This window comes from Gopherus evgoodei, chromosome 8 (genome assembly GCF_007399415.2).
Source record: "Gopherus evgoodei ecotype Sinaloan lineage chromosome 8, rGopEvg1_v1.p, whole genome shotgun sequence".
NCBI lineage: Eukaryota > Metazoa > Chordata > Testudines > Testudinidae > Gopherus > Gopherus evgoodei.
Window position 1 is genome coordinate 87,656,204 of NC_044329.1, and position 13,384 is coordinate 87,669,587.

Genomic DNA, 13,384 nt, shown 5'->3' on the forward strand with positions numbered 1-13,384 from the left:
GAAAGCGCACTGGCGTGGCGACATTTGTAGCACTTGCAGTTGCACTGGGAGTGGTGCATTATGGACAGATATCCCAGCATTCAAGTGGCTGCAACATGCTTTTCAAATGGGGGGAGGAGTGTGGCAGGAAGTGTGGGGGGAGAGAGAGAGTGGGTTTTTGGGGTGTTGAGAGTGTGTCAGCACACTGCCTTGTAAGTACTGACCCTCCTCCTTCCCCCACCCCTCTCTCACTCACTGAAAGCAAACAGCAGCTGTTTGGTTTTTTCTCATAGACTAGGTAAGCAGCCGCTCACCGAAATGGACCCCAGCCACCCACCTCCACCCACTGCCCCCTCTCTCTTCAAGCAAACGTTAGGTGTCGGCACTCCAAACGGAGCCCCCCCACCCCCGCCTGTCTCTCACTCATTCAAAGCAAACAGTAGCTGTGTTTGTTTTTTTTATAAGCAGCCACTGAAACGGAGCTTTAAAATGGCACTTCCGAGTCCAAAGTTCACAAAGACAAGAGAGGACACTTCAGTTAAAAGGATTATGGGGAGTTTCTGGAGGTCAATCAGTGCGTAATAAAGTTACTCCCCATTTACGCTGGAGCAGCAGCGTCTCACCCAGTACACAACAGCCGTTAATCCTCTCGTGGAAGTGGAGTACCAGGAACGCTCCAGCCAAGGAATCAGAGCGCTCTGCATGCCTTGCCAGTGTGGACGGGGAGTAAGGTAGAGCGCTCTGGGAGGCTTTATTGCGGTATAAGGTACAAGTGAAGCCAAGGCCTCTGATGTGACTCCCAGTCACCATGCCTTCTGCAGCTATTCTTGAAGTGATGCAGCTTAAACACTTTCCCTTGCTCAGGGATATGCCTAAAGTTCCAGGCTAGCTCCATGTGGTAAGAACTCAGGCTATGTTGACAATTTCTTCTACATATTGGAGCTATATGTTTTTTTAAAAAACAGAAACAAATGGGCTGTGGTGAATATAATTCCATTTGCAGTTTATATCTCCTTAAAATCCTCCATAAACTGATTTCCTAATACCATAATTCAAAGAAACATTATCTATATAGGACACACAACATTTTTACATATTGAGAGGAGGAGGGGAAAGTGTGCCCTCTCCAAGTAACAACATCTGCTAGTATCCCCATGTCTAGAGCAAGAAGTATCCTAGAAGATTTTTCTCATCTCTATTGCACTAATTATTCTGAATATCAAAATCAATTGTTTCCATGTTGCCATTTGCAACATGTTCTATATTCTTAGCATCACTATTAAGTACATATATGCAATATTAACAAATATATATGTTTGTTAAATATATACATATTTTTAGAGGTAATAACCCCTACCTCTCTTACGATGCTGTAGCACCAAGCTTAAAAAAAACACACTTCCAGTTTCTTTCATTCTGTCTAATTACTGCACTTATTCTGACACCAAGTGTCCACACTGGTGCATTACAGTCTTCCTAGATTGGTCACAGATTACAATGATTTGGAAAACAAATATTTCAACTTGCTGCTGAAATCGGAGGCATTGGTGGAGAACCCAGAGTTCAGGGTGCATATTCCAATGGTTATCAATGATCTGTCGACATTTTATTTTGAATTATTTACTATTATGGAAAAATATCATATAAAAAAGTTTATGGGGAAATCTTGAATAAAATAATGGAAATAAAAACTAGAAAATTTTTTTTAATGTTCAGCTACATGTATACTGTTTAATTTTCAATGGCTTGTTAAAATATAATACATAGATGATTAGTGATATAAATAATTCTCTGATAAAGAGCCACTGCTCCCTCCTTGCATGGGCAGAGATGGGTTAATAGCCTTTGATGCATTGTCACCTGCTTTCCTCACATCCCACAGATGCTTGCCATGGGGTGAGGGATGCACACAGAGAGATAGCAGGGCACAGGCAGACCAAGGTAAACAGGTACACTAGAGAATCTCAGTCTCTGCTTCTATTATCTTTTCTGTAGCAAACATATACACTGTGGAACCCTAACCCTTTTAAACAGGTTCGAAGGCTGTTGTCAGTATGGAAACCATGACAGCACAGCTCAACCTTATTGCATTCCCAGGACCTGGAAGGGTAATGGGGGGAGTCCTCAGCCAGTGCAAGAATCACAAAGTTTCTGTGTAGATACCATCAGTGTGTTCTGTAAAACAACCCTGCTACCCATTCTGCATGTGTGTGTGGCGTGGGGGGTGGATGGGAAGGATGATGAGTTTGGGGGCAAGCACCTAATGGGACTGACGTGACCCAGCCTACAGTGATCTGCACTGCTGACAAACTTTCAGAAAGCACTCACCATTCCAGATACAATGCTCAGAGGAGCTGAATGCAAGAAGCATTCATTCATTATGGTATAGAAGGGTACAACTTTCTCAGGAAGGACACTCGGGGAAAAATGGAGGAGGTGTTGCCTTATATATAAAAAATGTATATACTTGGACTGAGGTTGAGCTAGAAACAGGAGGCAGACTTGTTGAAAGTCTCTCAGTAAGGATAAAAGGAGTAAAAAACAAGGGTGATGTCATGGTAGGGGTCTACTACAGACCATCAAACCAGGAAGAAGAGGTGGATGAGGCTTTTTATAAACAACTAACAAAAGCATCCAAAGCACAGGACTTGGTGGTCTTGGGGGACTTCCACTATTCAGACATCTGTCGGGAAAATAATACAGCAGGGCACAGATTATCCAGCAAGTTCTTGGAATGTATTGGAGACAATTTTTTATTTCAGAAGGTAGAGAAAGCTATTAGGGGAGACGCTGTTCTAGATTTGATTCTGACAAATAGGGAGGAATTGGTTGAGAATTTCAAAGTGGAAGGCAGCTTGAGTGAAACTGATCCTGGAATGGTAGTAGGGAGAACAGCAAAACAAAGACAGTGGGTTTCAAGAAAGCAGACTTTAGCAAACTCAGAGAGTTGATAGGTAAAATCCCATGGGAAGCAAGTCTAAAGCCTCCTCCAGACTAGGGGAGGAAAATCGATCTTAGATACGCAACTTCAGCTACGTGAATAACGTAGCTGAAGTTGAATATCTAAGATCGAATTACTCACCCGTCCAGACGGCGCGGGATCGATGTCCGCAGCTCTCCGTGTCGATTCCGGAACTCCGTTCGGGTTGATGGAGTTCCGGAATCGATGTAAGCGCGCTCGGGGATCGATATATTGCGTCTAGACTAGACGCGATATATCAATCCCCGAGCAATCGATTTTAACCCGCCGATATGGCGGGGTAGTCTGGACAGGGGCTAAGAGGAAAAACAATTGAAGACAGTTGGCAGATTTTCAAAGAGACATTATTAAGGGCAAAGAGCAAACTATTCCATATGAAGTATGGCAAGAGACCACCCCGGCTTAACCAGGAGATCTCCAATGATCTAAAAAAATTTTAAAAGTCCTACAAAAGTGGAAACTAGGTCAAATTACAAAGGATGAATAAAAACACCACAAGTACGTAAGGGAAAAATTAGAAAGGCGAAGGCACAAACTGAGATCAAACTAGCTAGAGACATAAAGGATAACAAGAAAACATTCTACAAATACATTAAAAGCAAAAGGAAGACCAAGGACAGGTTAGGGGAAAAAACAATAACAGAAAATGTGGTAATGGCAGAGGTGTTTAATGACTTCTTTGTTTCGATTTTCACCAGGAAGGTTGGTGGTGATTGGACCTGGGTGGTGATTAGACCCCGCACTCCGAACCCCCTTCCATACCTCAACCCCTGCCCCAGTCCAGAGTCCCCTCCCACATCCAAACTCCCTCCCGGATCCTGCACCCCGCATCCCTCCAACACCCTGCCCCAGCCCTGAGCTTCCCCTCCTGCCGCACTCCAAACCCCTCATCCAAGGCCCCACCCCAGAGCCTACACCCCCAGCCAAAGTCCACACCCCCTCCTGCACTCCAAAAGCCTTAACCCCAGGCCAGAGCCCCCTCCTGCACCTCAAACCCTTCAACCCCAGCCCCACCCCAGAGCCTGCACCCTCAGCTGGAGTCCTCACCTCCTCAGTACCCTAACCCCTTGCCGCAGCCCAGAGCTCTTTCCTGCACCCTCATTTCTGGCCCCACCTGAAGCCTGTAACCCCAGCCCATATCCCCCTGCATACACACACACCAACCCTCTGCCCCAGCCTGATCCCTCTCCTGCATCCCAAGCCCCTCATCTCCAGCCCCACCACAGAGCCCACACCCCCAACCAGAGTCTTCACAAACCCCACACCACAACCTCCTGCCTGGTGAAAGTGAGTGAGGGAGTGGGGATGGAGTGAGCAGGGGCCTGGCCTTGGGGACAGGGCGGGGAAGGGGGCAGGCAGGGATATTTGGTTTTGTGTGATTAGAAAGTTGGCAACCTTACTAGGGAGATTGTGGAATCTCCATCACTGGAGATTTTTAAGAGCAGGTTAGACAAACACCTGTCAGGGACAGTCTAGATAATACTTAGTCCTGCCATGAGTGCAGGGGACTGGACTAGATGACCTCTCAAGGTCGCTTCCAGTCCTATGATTCTATGACTTCAATTTTCAGGAAGATCAAGGAAGCAACCTACATTTAATAAAAATTGCCTCAGAGACCCACACTTTGATTTGATTAAGTTTGGGGTCACTCTGGGGCACAAGAGAAAGTCACTCGCTACATGTATATAGAGCACTAGACTACAGTTGTGTCTTGTTCAAACCCATTACTATACATGAAACATAGAAAAGATTCTGTGTTTTGGGGTTTTTTACTAATTTCTACCCCCAAAAATCCTGGGTTTTACAAAAACTATTATTTTACAAAAACAATTTTCACCTGAATTTTAAACCACTCAAATACGTGAAAATACTGGTTATGTTAAGAAAATCCAGTACATTAGGTAGATGTGTTTATGTTAATAATAAATTAGCATAAGTGTTAATACAAGGCTGTCAATTAAAGTTAGGCAATGCAGAGGAAATGTGCATGTATTAAGGTACAGTTCATTAAATAAACCACAGCATTAAACTGCCTTTACTTCCAATACTCTTACTTTTCTTTATTTGTTGCATATTTTTCTGTTCTCCATTCCCCCAGTAGTAACACGGATATTTACCTAGAAAACTGTCAAGTCAATTTTTTGCACTGATTTTCACCCATTGTAATAAACACTGATAAATTCCAAGGAAATTTGCAAGAAAATAAAAACTGAAAATGCTCACAAAACTGAAAAAGCTCACAAATCAAATGAAATTGAACTATAGTTATAGTGAAACTTGAGCAAAAGACCACCTCCCATAGGTAGCGTCTTAACATCTTAAGGTTTCCAGTTCAACTTTGTTTTCCTATAGTTCAAAAACAAAACACTTCAACTCCTCTAGGCAACTAGGTTACCTAGTATAAATTTCACTGTGTTTGAAACAAAACAAAACAATGCAGGCATGGTATTTCAATTTTCATTTACAAGGGGTGGACAGTATGCATGTCACTCACCAAATGCTTTCATAGGCTCTATCAATGTTAGTTTAAATGTCTGACCCTTCTCCAGTCCTTTTAAAAGGTTGGCAACTTCATAATGACGACAACCCACCAAATTTTTTCCATTTATAGATTCTATATGATCACCCACGCATATCATTTTGATTTGATCGACAAGGCTGTCTTCTTTAATACGCTGTCAGATAAAAAAGCATTTATATTAGTTAGAAACAAAATTGTGGAAAAATAAACAGGTGGCACTGCTACAGATGAGTGAAACTCTAATGATATCAACATAGTTGCACCTATTATTCTAACAGTGAATTCAGAACAGGAGGTTCTCATGTACCATGCCTTGACAAGCATTCAAAAATATTTAATATGCATTTAATATAAAATCGCATTTAGATGTGGCATAAAATGCATTTTGAAATCTGCTTTAGAAATGAAACTGAACTTTAAGTAGATGATGGATTATTAAAAGGTTTTGTACTATAAACAGTATGTTTAAAATTGCCACACATCTCTCAGAACACCACATGTTCTCACACTTCCAGTGCACCCCACAGACACACATTACAGTATTTCCAGTGAGATAACAATGAAGTTATGAAATCTATGTTCTTAATGGGACATCTCACGGAAAACAAAACATCTAAAATTTATAAAATGTCTTTTATAACAGAACTTAGTATTTTTTTCATCTTATGGTGAATGAATTATAGAAGATAGAAAATCCTAAAGGATGTAAAGATGTCTAGCATTTGTATTATCAGAACATTTTAGGGGCAGAATTTAGAACTATAATTCAAATTCCAATTTTTATATGAATTAAAAATATGTTGTAGTATTAATTTTTCTATGCATGAATCCCATCTTTCATTCTCTTACTTCGGTGGAGAAACTATAACACAATAATACAATTTATTCCTATCCTCTCCTGAAATACATACTATTTCAGTGAGAACTGAGTTTATTTTCAATAAATCCATTCATCCAGCTTACAAGATGACATAGGAAATAAAATATCATTGTCTACTATTTTAACACCTACCCTAGCAGACAGTGGTGCCAATGGGGGACAATTTTCCTCCCTCAAGGTTTTCATGGAACCGGGAGCCACTGATAAGCAGTGGTCCCATACTAAATCAGTATGGCTGCTGTCGGGGCAGTTCAGAGAATCACTTGGGCTGTGTGGTTGAAATGCCACTGAAATTTGACCCAGACGCTTGACCATACAGATGGAGTGTCAGCTGGGACAAATTTCAACAAGTGGCATTGTGACCTGGCGCATGGGGTCACAACACAACTCAAATTTAGCCTAGTTGCCCCTCCATCCAGATAAAAGGGCAACTAGGCCAAAGGGTGTGGAGACCTGGTGCACGTGGAGTTTGTCCCGGTGAAGTACAGGAGGATCTGCCGAGAACTCAACTCATGCATTGTGTGGGTGGAGAGGGGAGATTCCTTAGCTGAGGCAGACTCAGGGTCCCTGCTAGGGTGGGAAGGAGGGGGAATAAACAGGAATGGGGTCCCTGCCAGGGAGGACAGGGACTGAAATTCCCCCCCACACACACACAAAAATATCTGAACTGGAGCAACTGCTAGAAGCATAACTGTCTCAAAAGCCTGCTTCCAGTTTGTGTGTGCCTGTGTCCTAGCAAGACAGTGGGAAGCTTGGTAGGATATGGTGTTCTGCAAGACGTGGCAATTTTAAACTTCCTACAGAGTTTAACTCATAGCACAAATCATTTTTAAATCTAGATTAAAGCCAATTAGAAGACTTTGTTGGAGAGGTGGGGGATGGGGGTGGAAGGAAGGCATGTTTTACACATAACGAATCAGGCCCAAAATGCTGCAACATGCATTCCTGTTATAAAGTGCTAGCAGTGAAATCTCATTAAATTCAATTCCCACTTAGTTTCTTCACTTAAGCAGGTGTTCTTATTATCAGGGTAAAAAATTAAGTGTTGCTGACTGGAAACATGTATGTGGTACTTCAAACCAACTTTTGTATTCCAGGCTAATTATAACAACTTTCTGGTGGACTGTCAAAAAAAAGCAGGGCTATGCTAGACACAGCCACTGAGATTCAGTGCTTAATTTTCAAATGGTTTACTGTCCATTTTAAAGGGTAAGTCATGCATTTTCAGTGCAAAACAGGGAATTAATTACACTGTTCCAGTTTATGATAATCAGCTTTGCACACCTATAACTTCATACATCATACTATAACAACGTACTCCTTAGCATCTACAAAAAGTTCTCTTCCCCAAGGGATAACTCATGGACAATTAGTTTCACTCCAGAATATATCTTCCCATTTAGCTATAAACCCCTTAAAAATAGGACTTTATAATAGAATTGGTGACAGACTGTTGAATATAGCTTTGCAAAAGTGACATAATACTGAATTTAAATTAATGCTTTTATTATAAAGCAGAACTTTAGATTTTAAAACAAAAGAACCATTGTTTTCAACTGCACCCATAAAATCTGACCATGCTATCAACTATTTTAGAAACTTACCCTTTTAAATACAGAACAGTCAGTAGTTACAAGCAGGAAGTGATTATAACTATCAACAGATTACCTAGTACAACAGAGCTCATTAATTTCTAATGGAATACTAAATCAGTTCAAATGAAAGGAAAAGCTCTAATGACAAAAGTTATTCCCCTAAATACAGCTCTTTATTCAACTATGTCTCTACTTTATAATGAAACTGTCACTAAAGCTTTCTATCTGCTTTTGCCTTTTGGAGACTTGTCTCTCCACCTACCCACTTTCTCCATTATTTAATAGACTCATTGACCAAATAATTAATCTTCTTCCTATCATGGCTGACTCCAATTTAAAACTTTCTCAGGGATTGTTATTATTGTACTGATTAGATGACATAGTACTAAAAAGCACTGGCAGCCACAGAAGTTTTATCTACACTAGGGGCCCCACTGTTGTTGCCACAGGTGGAGCTGAATAGGTGCTAGCAACAGTGGAAAATATTTGTCAAACATCCCAAGTGCAACTTACAGATGTAGATTTGTTTTTGTTACATAACTGCACTCAAAAACAAAACAATGTAAAAATTCAGAGCCTACAAGTCCACTCAGTCCTACTTCTTTTCAGCCAATTGTTAAGATAAACAAGCTAATTTACATTTACAGCAGATATTGCTGCCGCCTTCTTATTTGCAACGTCACCAGAAAGTGAGAACAGGAATCTGCATGGCACTTTTGTAGTTGGCATTGCAAAGTATATACGTGCCAGATATGCTAAACATTTGTATGCCCCTTCATGCTTTGGCCACCATTCCAGAGGACATGCTTCCATGGTGATGATGCTCGTTAAAAAATAATGTATTAATTAAATTTGTGACTAAACAACTTGGAGGAGAATTGTATGTCCCCTGTTCTGTTTTACCCTCATTCTACCATATATTTCAAGTTATTGCAGTCTCAGATGATGAGCCAGCACATGTTGTTCAGTTTAAGAACACTTTCACTCCAGATTTTACAAAACGCAAAGGAAGTACCAATGTGAGATTTCTAAGGATAGATACAACACTCGACCCAAGGTTTAAGAATCTGAAGTGTCTTCCAAAATCTGAGAGGGACGAGGTGTGGCGAATGCTTTCAGAAATCTTATAAGAGCAACACTCTGATGTGAAAACTATAGAACCAGAACCACCAAAAAAGAAAATCAAGCTTTTACTGGTGGCATCTGACTCAGATAATGAAAATGAACACATCGGTCTGCACTGCTTTGGATTGTTATCGAGCAGAGCCCATCATCAGCATGGACGCATGTCCCCTGGAATGGTGGTTGAAGCGTGAAGGGACATACATATCTTTAGTGCATCTGGCTTGTAAATATCTTGTAATGTTGGCTACAATAGTGCCATGAGAACGCTTGTTCTCACTTTCAGATGACATTGTAAACAAGAAGCGGACAATCATTACCTCCTGCAAATGTAAACACATTTGTTTGTCTGAGCAATTGGCTGAACAAGAAGTAGGACTGAGTGGACTTGATTAGGGGTATGGAACGGCTTCCATATGAGGAGAGATTAATAAAACTAGGACTTTTCAGCTTGGAAAAGAGAGACGACTAAGGGGGAAATATGACAGAGGTCTATAAAATCATGACTGCTGTAGAGAAAGTAAATAAGGAAGTGTTATTTACTCCTCCTCTTAACACAAGAGCTAGGGGGCACCAAATGAAATTAATAGGCAGCAGATTTAAAACAAACAAAAGGAAGTATTTCTTCACACAATGCACAGACAAACTGTGGAACTCTTTGCCAGAGGCAATTATGCAGGCCAAGACTATAACAGGGTTCAAAAGAGAACTAGATAAATTCAGGGAGGATAGGTCCTTCAATGGCTATTAGCCAGGATGGACAGGGATGGTGTCCCTAGCCTCTGTTTGGCAAAAGCTGGGAATAGAAGACAGGGAATGGATCACCTGATGATTACCTGTTCTGTTCATTCCCTCTGGGGCACCTGGCATTGGCCACTGTTGGAAGACAGGATATTGGGCTAGATGGACCTTTGTGCTGACCCAGTATGGCCGTTCTTATGTACATAATTCTACATTTGTAAGTTCAACTTTCATGATAAAGAGATTGCACTACAGCACTTGTATTAGGTGAATTGAAAAATACTATTTCTTTTGGGTTTTTTAAAGTGCAAATACTTGTAATCAAAAATAAATGTAAACTGAGCACTGTACACTTTGTATTCTGTGTTGTAATTGAAATCAATATATTTGAAAATGTAGAAAACATCCAAAATATTTAAATAAATGCAGCAAAGAGTTCTGTGGCATCTTTTAGACTAACAGACATTTTGGAGCATGAGCTTTCGTGGGTGAATACCCACTTGCATCCAACAAAGTGGGTATTCACACACGAAAGAAAGCTCATGGTCCAAAACGTCTGTTAGTCTATAAGGTGCCACAGGACTCTTTGCTGCTCTTACAGATCCAGACTAACACAGCTACCCCTCTGATATTTAAATAAATGGTATTCTATTATCAAATTAATTGCAATGAATTTGTTTAATCACTAGACAGCCCTAAAAATAACTTTTCAGAAGTGTATTGAACCCAGGACAGAGCTTCCTTGGGTTTATAGTGTTGCAAGCACTGCTCATATTCTTCCAATACCAGAGGATTCGCTCCTCCTAAAACCAGGTCCCAGAGTAGGCCAATATGCAACAGTTTGGTGAGACTGCACCTTTCTATGATGACTGCTATCTTTAGTTCCAGAATATAAACTGTAATTTTGTTTAAATAAGTATCTAGCTGTCAAGGCTGCAAAGAAAACCTTCCAAATGTGAGATGAAGGAAAATGATGCAGTAGTGTCTGCCTGAGTCTGCAGACAGCCTGAAATGATAGCTGTGTCAAGTGAAAATTGCTACCATTCAGCTCAACAGGGTGTTAAACTCTGAAGTATAATCAGTTTTTGACATTTAAATGTCAGCATTGTTAGCCATTTTGGTGCTTCTCAAAGAACAAGAGAAAGCTGAGCTGTAAGGTGTGGTCTACATGCAGTTTTTGTTCCAGTATAACAGGTTTTCGACCTGGCCGGAGCACAGTTGATATGGTGTTTGCTGTCAGACAAATACAAGAGAAGTGCATTGAACAGAACATGCACTTGTATGCTGTCTTCATAGATCTGACAAAGGCATTTGATACCATCAACAGGGAAGCTCTTTGGACTATTCTAACACGACTTGGATGCCCAAGAACATTTGTCCAGACTATACGCCTTTTTCATGACAGCATGGCAGGTAAAGTATTGTCTGATGGAGCCACATCAGCCCCCTTTAACATCACCAACGGCATGAAACAAGGATGTGTTCTCGCTCCTGTCTTATTTAACCTGTTATTTGCATATGTCCTCAACCATGCAATGAAAGATCTGGATCAAGGTATATATTTGAAATACCGACACGATGGTTCACTTTTTGATCTCCGTCGCCTGAATGCAAAGACTAAGACCGTGCAGAAACTCCTTCTTGAGGCACTCTTTGCCGATGACTGTGCCCTCATGGCTCACACTGAAAATGATCTTCAGCACATTGTCAACAAGTTTGCTGAGACCTCACAACTTTTTGGACTAACAATCAGCCTTGGAAAGACAGAAGTTCTCCATCGACCTGCACCTGTATCAAATGTTTCTGTCCTGAATATCTCCATTGACGGCACTCAGCTTAAAGTAGTGGAGAACTTTAAATACCTGGGTAGTGTCATATCCAGTGCTGGATCACTGGATAAAGAGATCAACGCACGAATATCCAAAGCAAGCCAGGCACTTGGCTGTCTGTGTGTCAAAGTTTTAAACCACCACAATATCCAGATGTTAACAAAACTGCTTGTGTACAGAGCTATTGTTCTTTCATCTCTTTTGTACGGGTGCGAAACATGGACACTATATAGGTGTCACATCAAGCAGCTCAAAGCATTCCACATGCGCTGCCTCCACAACATTATGAAGATCCGCTGGCAAGACAAAGTGTCCAATCTTGAGGTCCTCGAGAGAGCCCAGATGACAAGCATCGAAACGATGATCATGAAGTCACAGTTACGTTGGACCAGTCATGTCAGCCGCATGGATGCCAACAGAATCCCCCGCCAGCTTCTGTATGCTGAGCTCTCCCAGGGCATCCAGCAGAGGTTGTCCACGGAAACGTTACAAGGACAATCCGCAGTACAGCAGTATCAAACCTAGGGACCTTGAGGACGTGGCCAGCGACAGAACACAGTGGCGTGCAACAGTCAGGAATACCTGCATCGCCTTTGAGGAAGACCGCTACCAGCATCTACAAGAGGCACGCGAATGATGTCACAGAGCACCAGTAGCGCACAACCCACTGACCGCAAACTTCCCATGCACCATCTGCAGCAAAATGTGCACCTCTAGAATTAGCTTGTATAGTCATCAGAGGGCACACCATGAGACCAACAACAGATGATCTGCACAGATTTGTCATCATCGGATCGATGGACTACCAAGACTTATACCTGTACAATCTAGCATACAGAAATAAGCTATACTGAGGTCTGGTCTACATTCCACACCTATATTGATATAACTACATCACTCAGGGGCGTGAAAAATCCGCGTGGCTGAGCAACATAGTTATACTGATTTAACACCACCACCCTGCCCCTCCATGTAGACAACACTATGGCAACAGGAAAGCTTTTCCCACTGACATAGCTATCACTTCTCAGGGATGTGGATTAACTACACTGACAGGAGAGCTCTCTCCTGTTGGTGTAGAACATCTTTATTAAAGCACTACAGCAGTGCAGCTGCACCAATGCAGTGTTTTAAGTATACACACACCCTGATATAACCACATTCATACCAGTATAACAGCACGCAACTAAGGGGGTTGTGCTGCTTTAACTATACTGGTACAGTTAAAGTATACAGCTTTTGCGTATAGACAGGTGTTGGTGTATTATGAAGTTCTACACAATCTACTGTGAATAGCAGCTCATTTTTATGACACGAACAAGCAGGATTTAGAGAGTTGGTGGGTCATGGGAGAATACTATTACTTTTTTTTTTTCCAATCTGCCCCCAGCCTACAGTAATCCCTGTGATTGGCACCTTTCTCCACATGCTACCAGCCAAGCAGAGAGGGGAGTATCATTCCTAGGAGTGCTGGAAGAGAGGAACTTTAAAACATTCTTCTTAAAACATTGGGGGGGGGGGAATCTGTCCGCATACATCCAAAAGAGCAAAGTGGATGTGCTAGGAATTTTAAGCGTCGAAGTGTTGATACTAGGAAATACAAAGTTTTGTTGAGAATTCAGTGTTCATATTTTACAAAATTCATTGCAGGCTTTGAACCGAACAGCCAGTGATCAAAAAAATCTCTCTCTAGACAATCTTCCACTCTTCACTCTTCACAGCTGCACTCCAATTAAC

At 41.5% G+C, this 13,384-nt stretch overlaps 1 protein-coding gene across 2 annotated transcripts in view; it reads right to left on the reverse strand.

The window, feature by feature from the left end:
* The window catches only part of GIPC2 (GIPC PDZ domain containing family member 2), a 50,956-nt gene that overhangs the window by 22,959 nt on the left and 14,613 nt on the right, over positions 1-13,384 (reverse strand). For both annotated transcript variants that reach the window (XM_030573953.1, XM_030573954.1), the window contains exon 3: positions 5,454-5,634. In XM_030573953.1, coding sequence (XP_030429813.1) covers positions 5,454-5,634 — 181 coding nt within the window. The remainder of the gene's footprint in view (positions 1-5,453; positions 5,635-13,384) is intronic.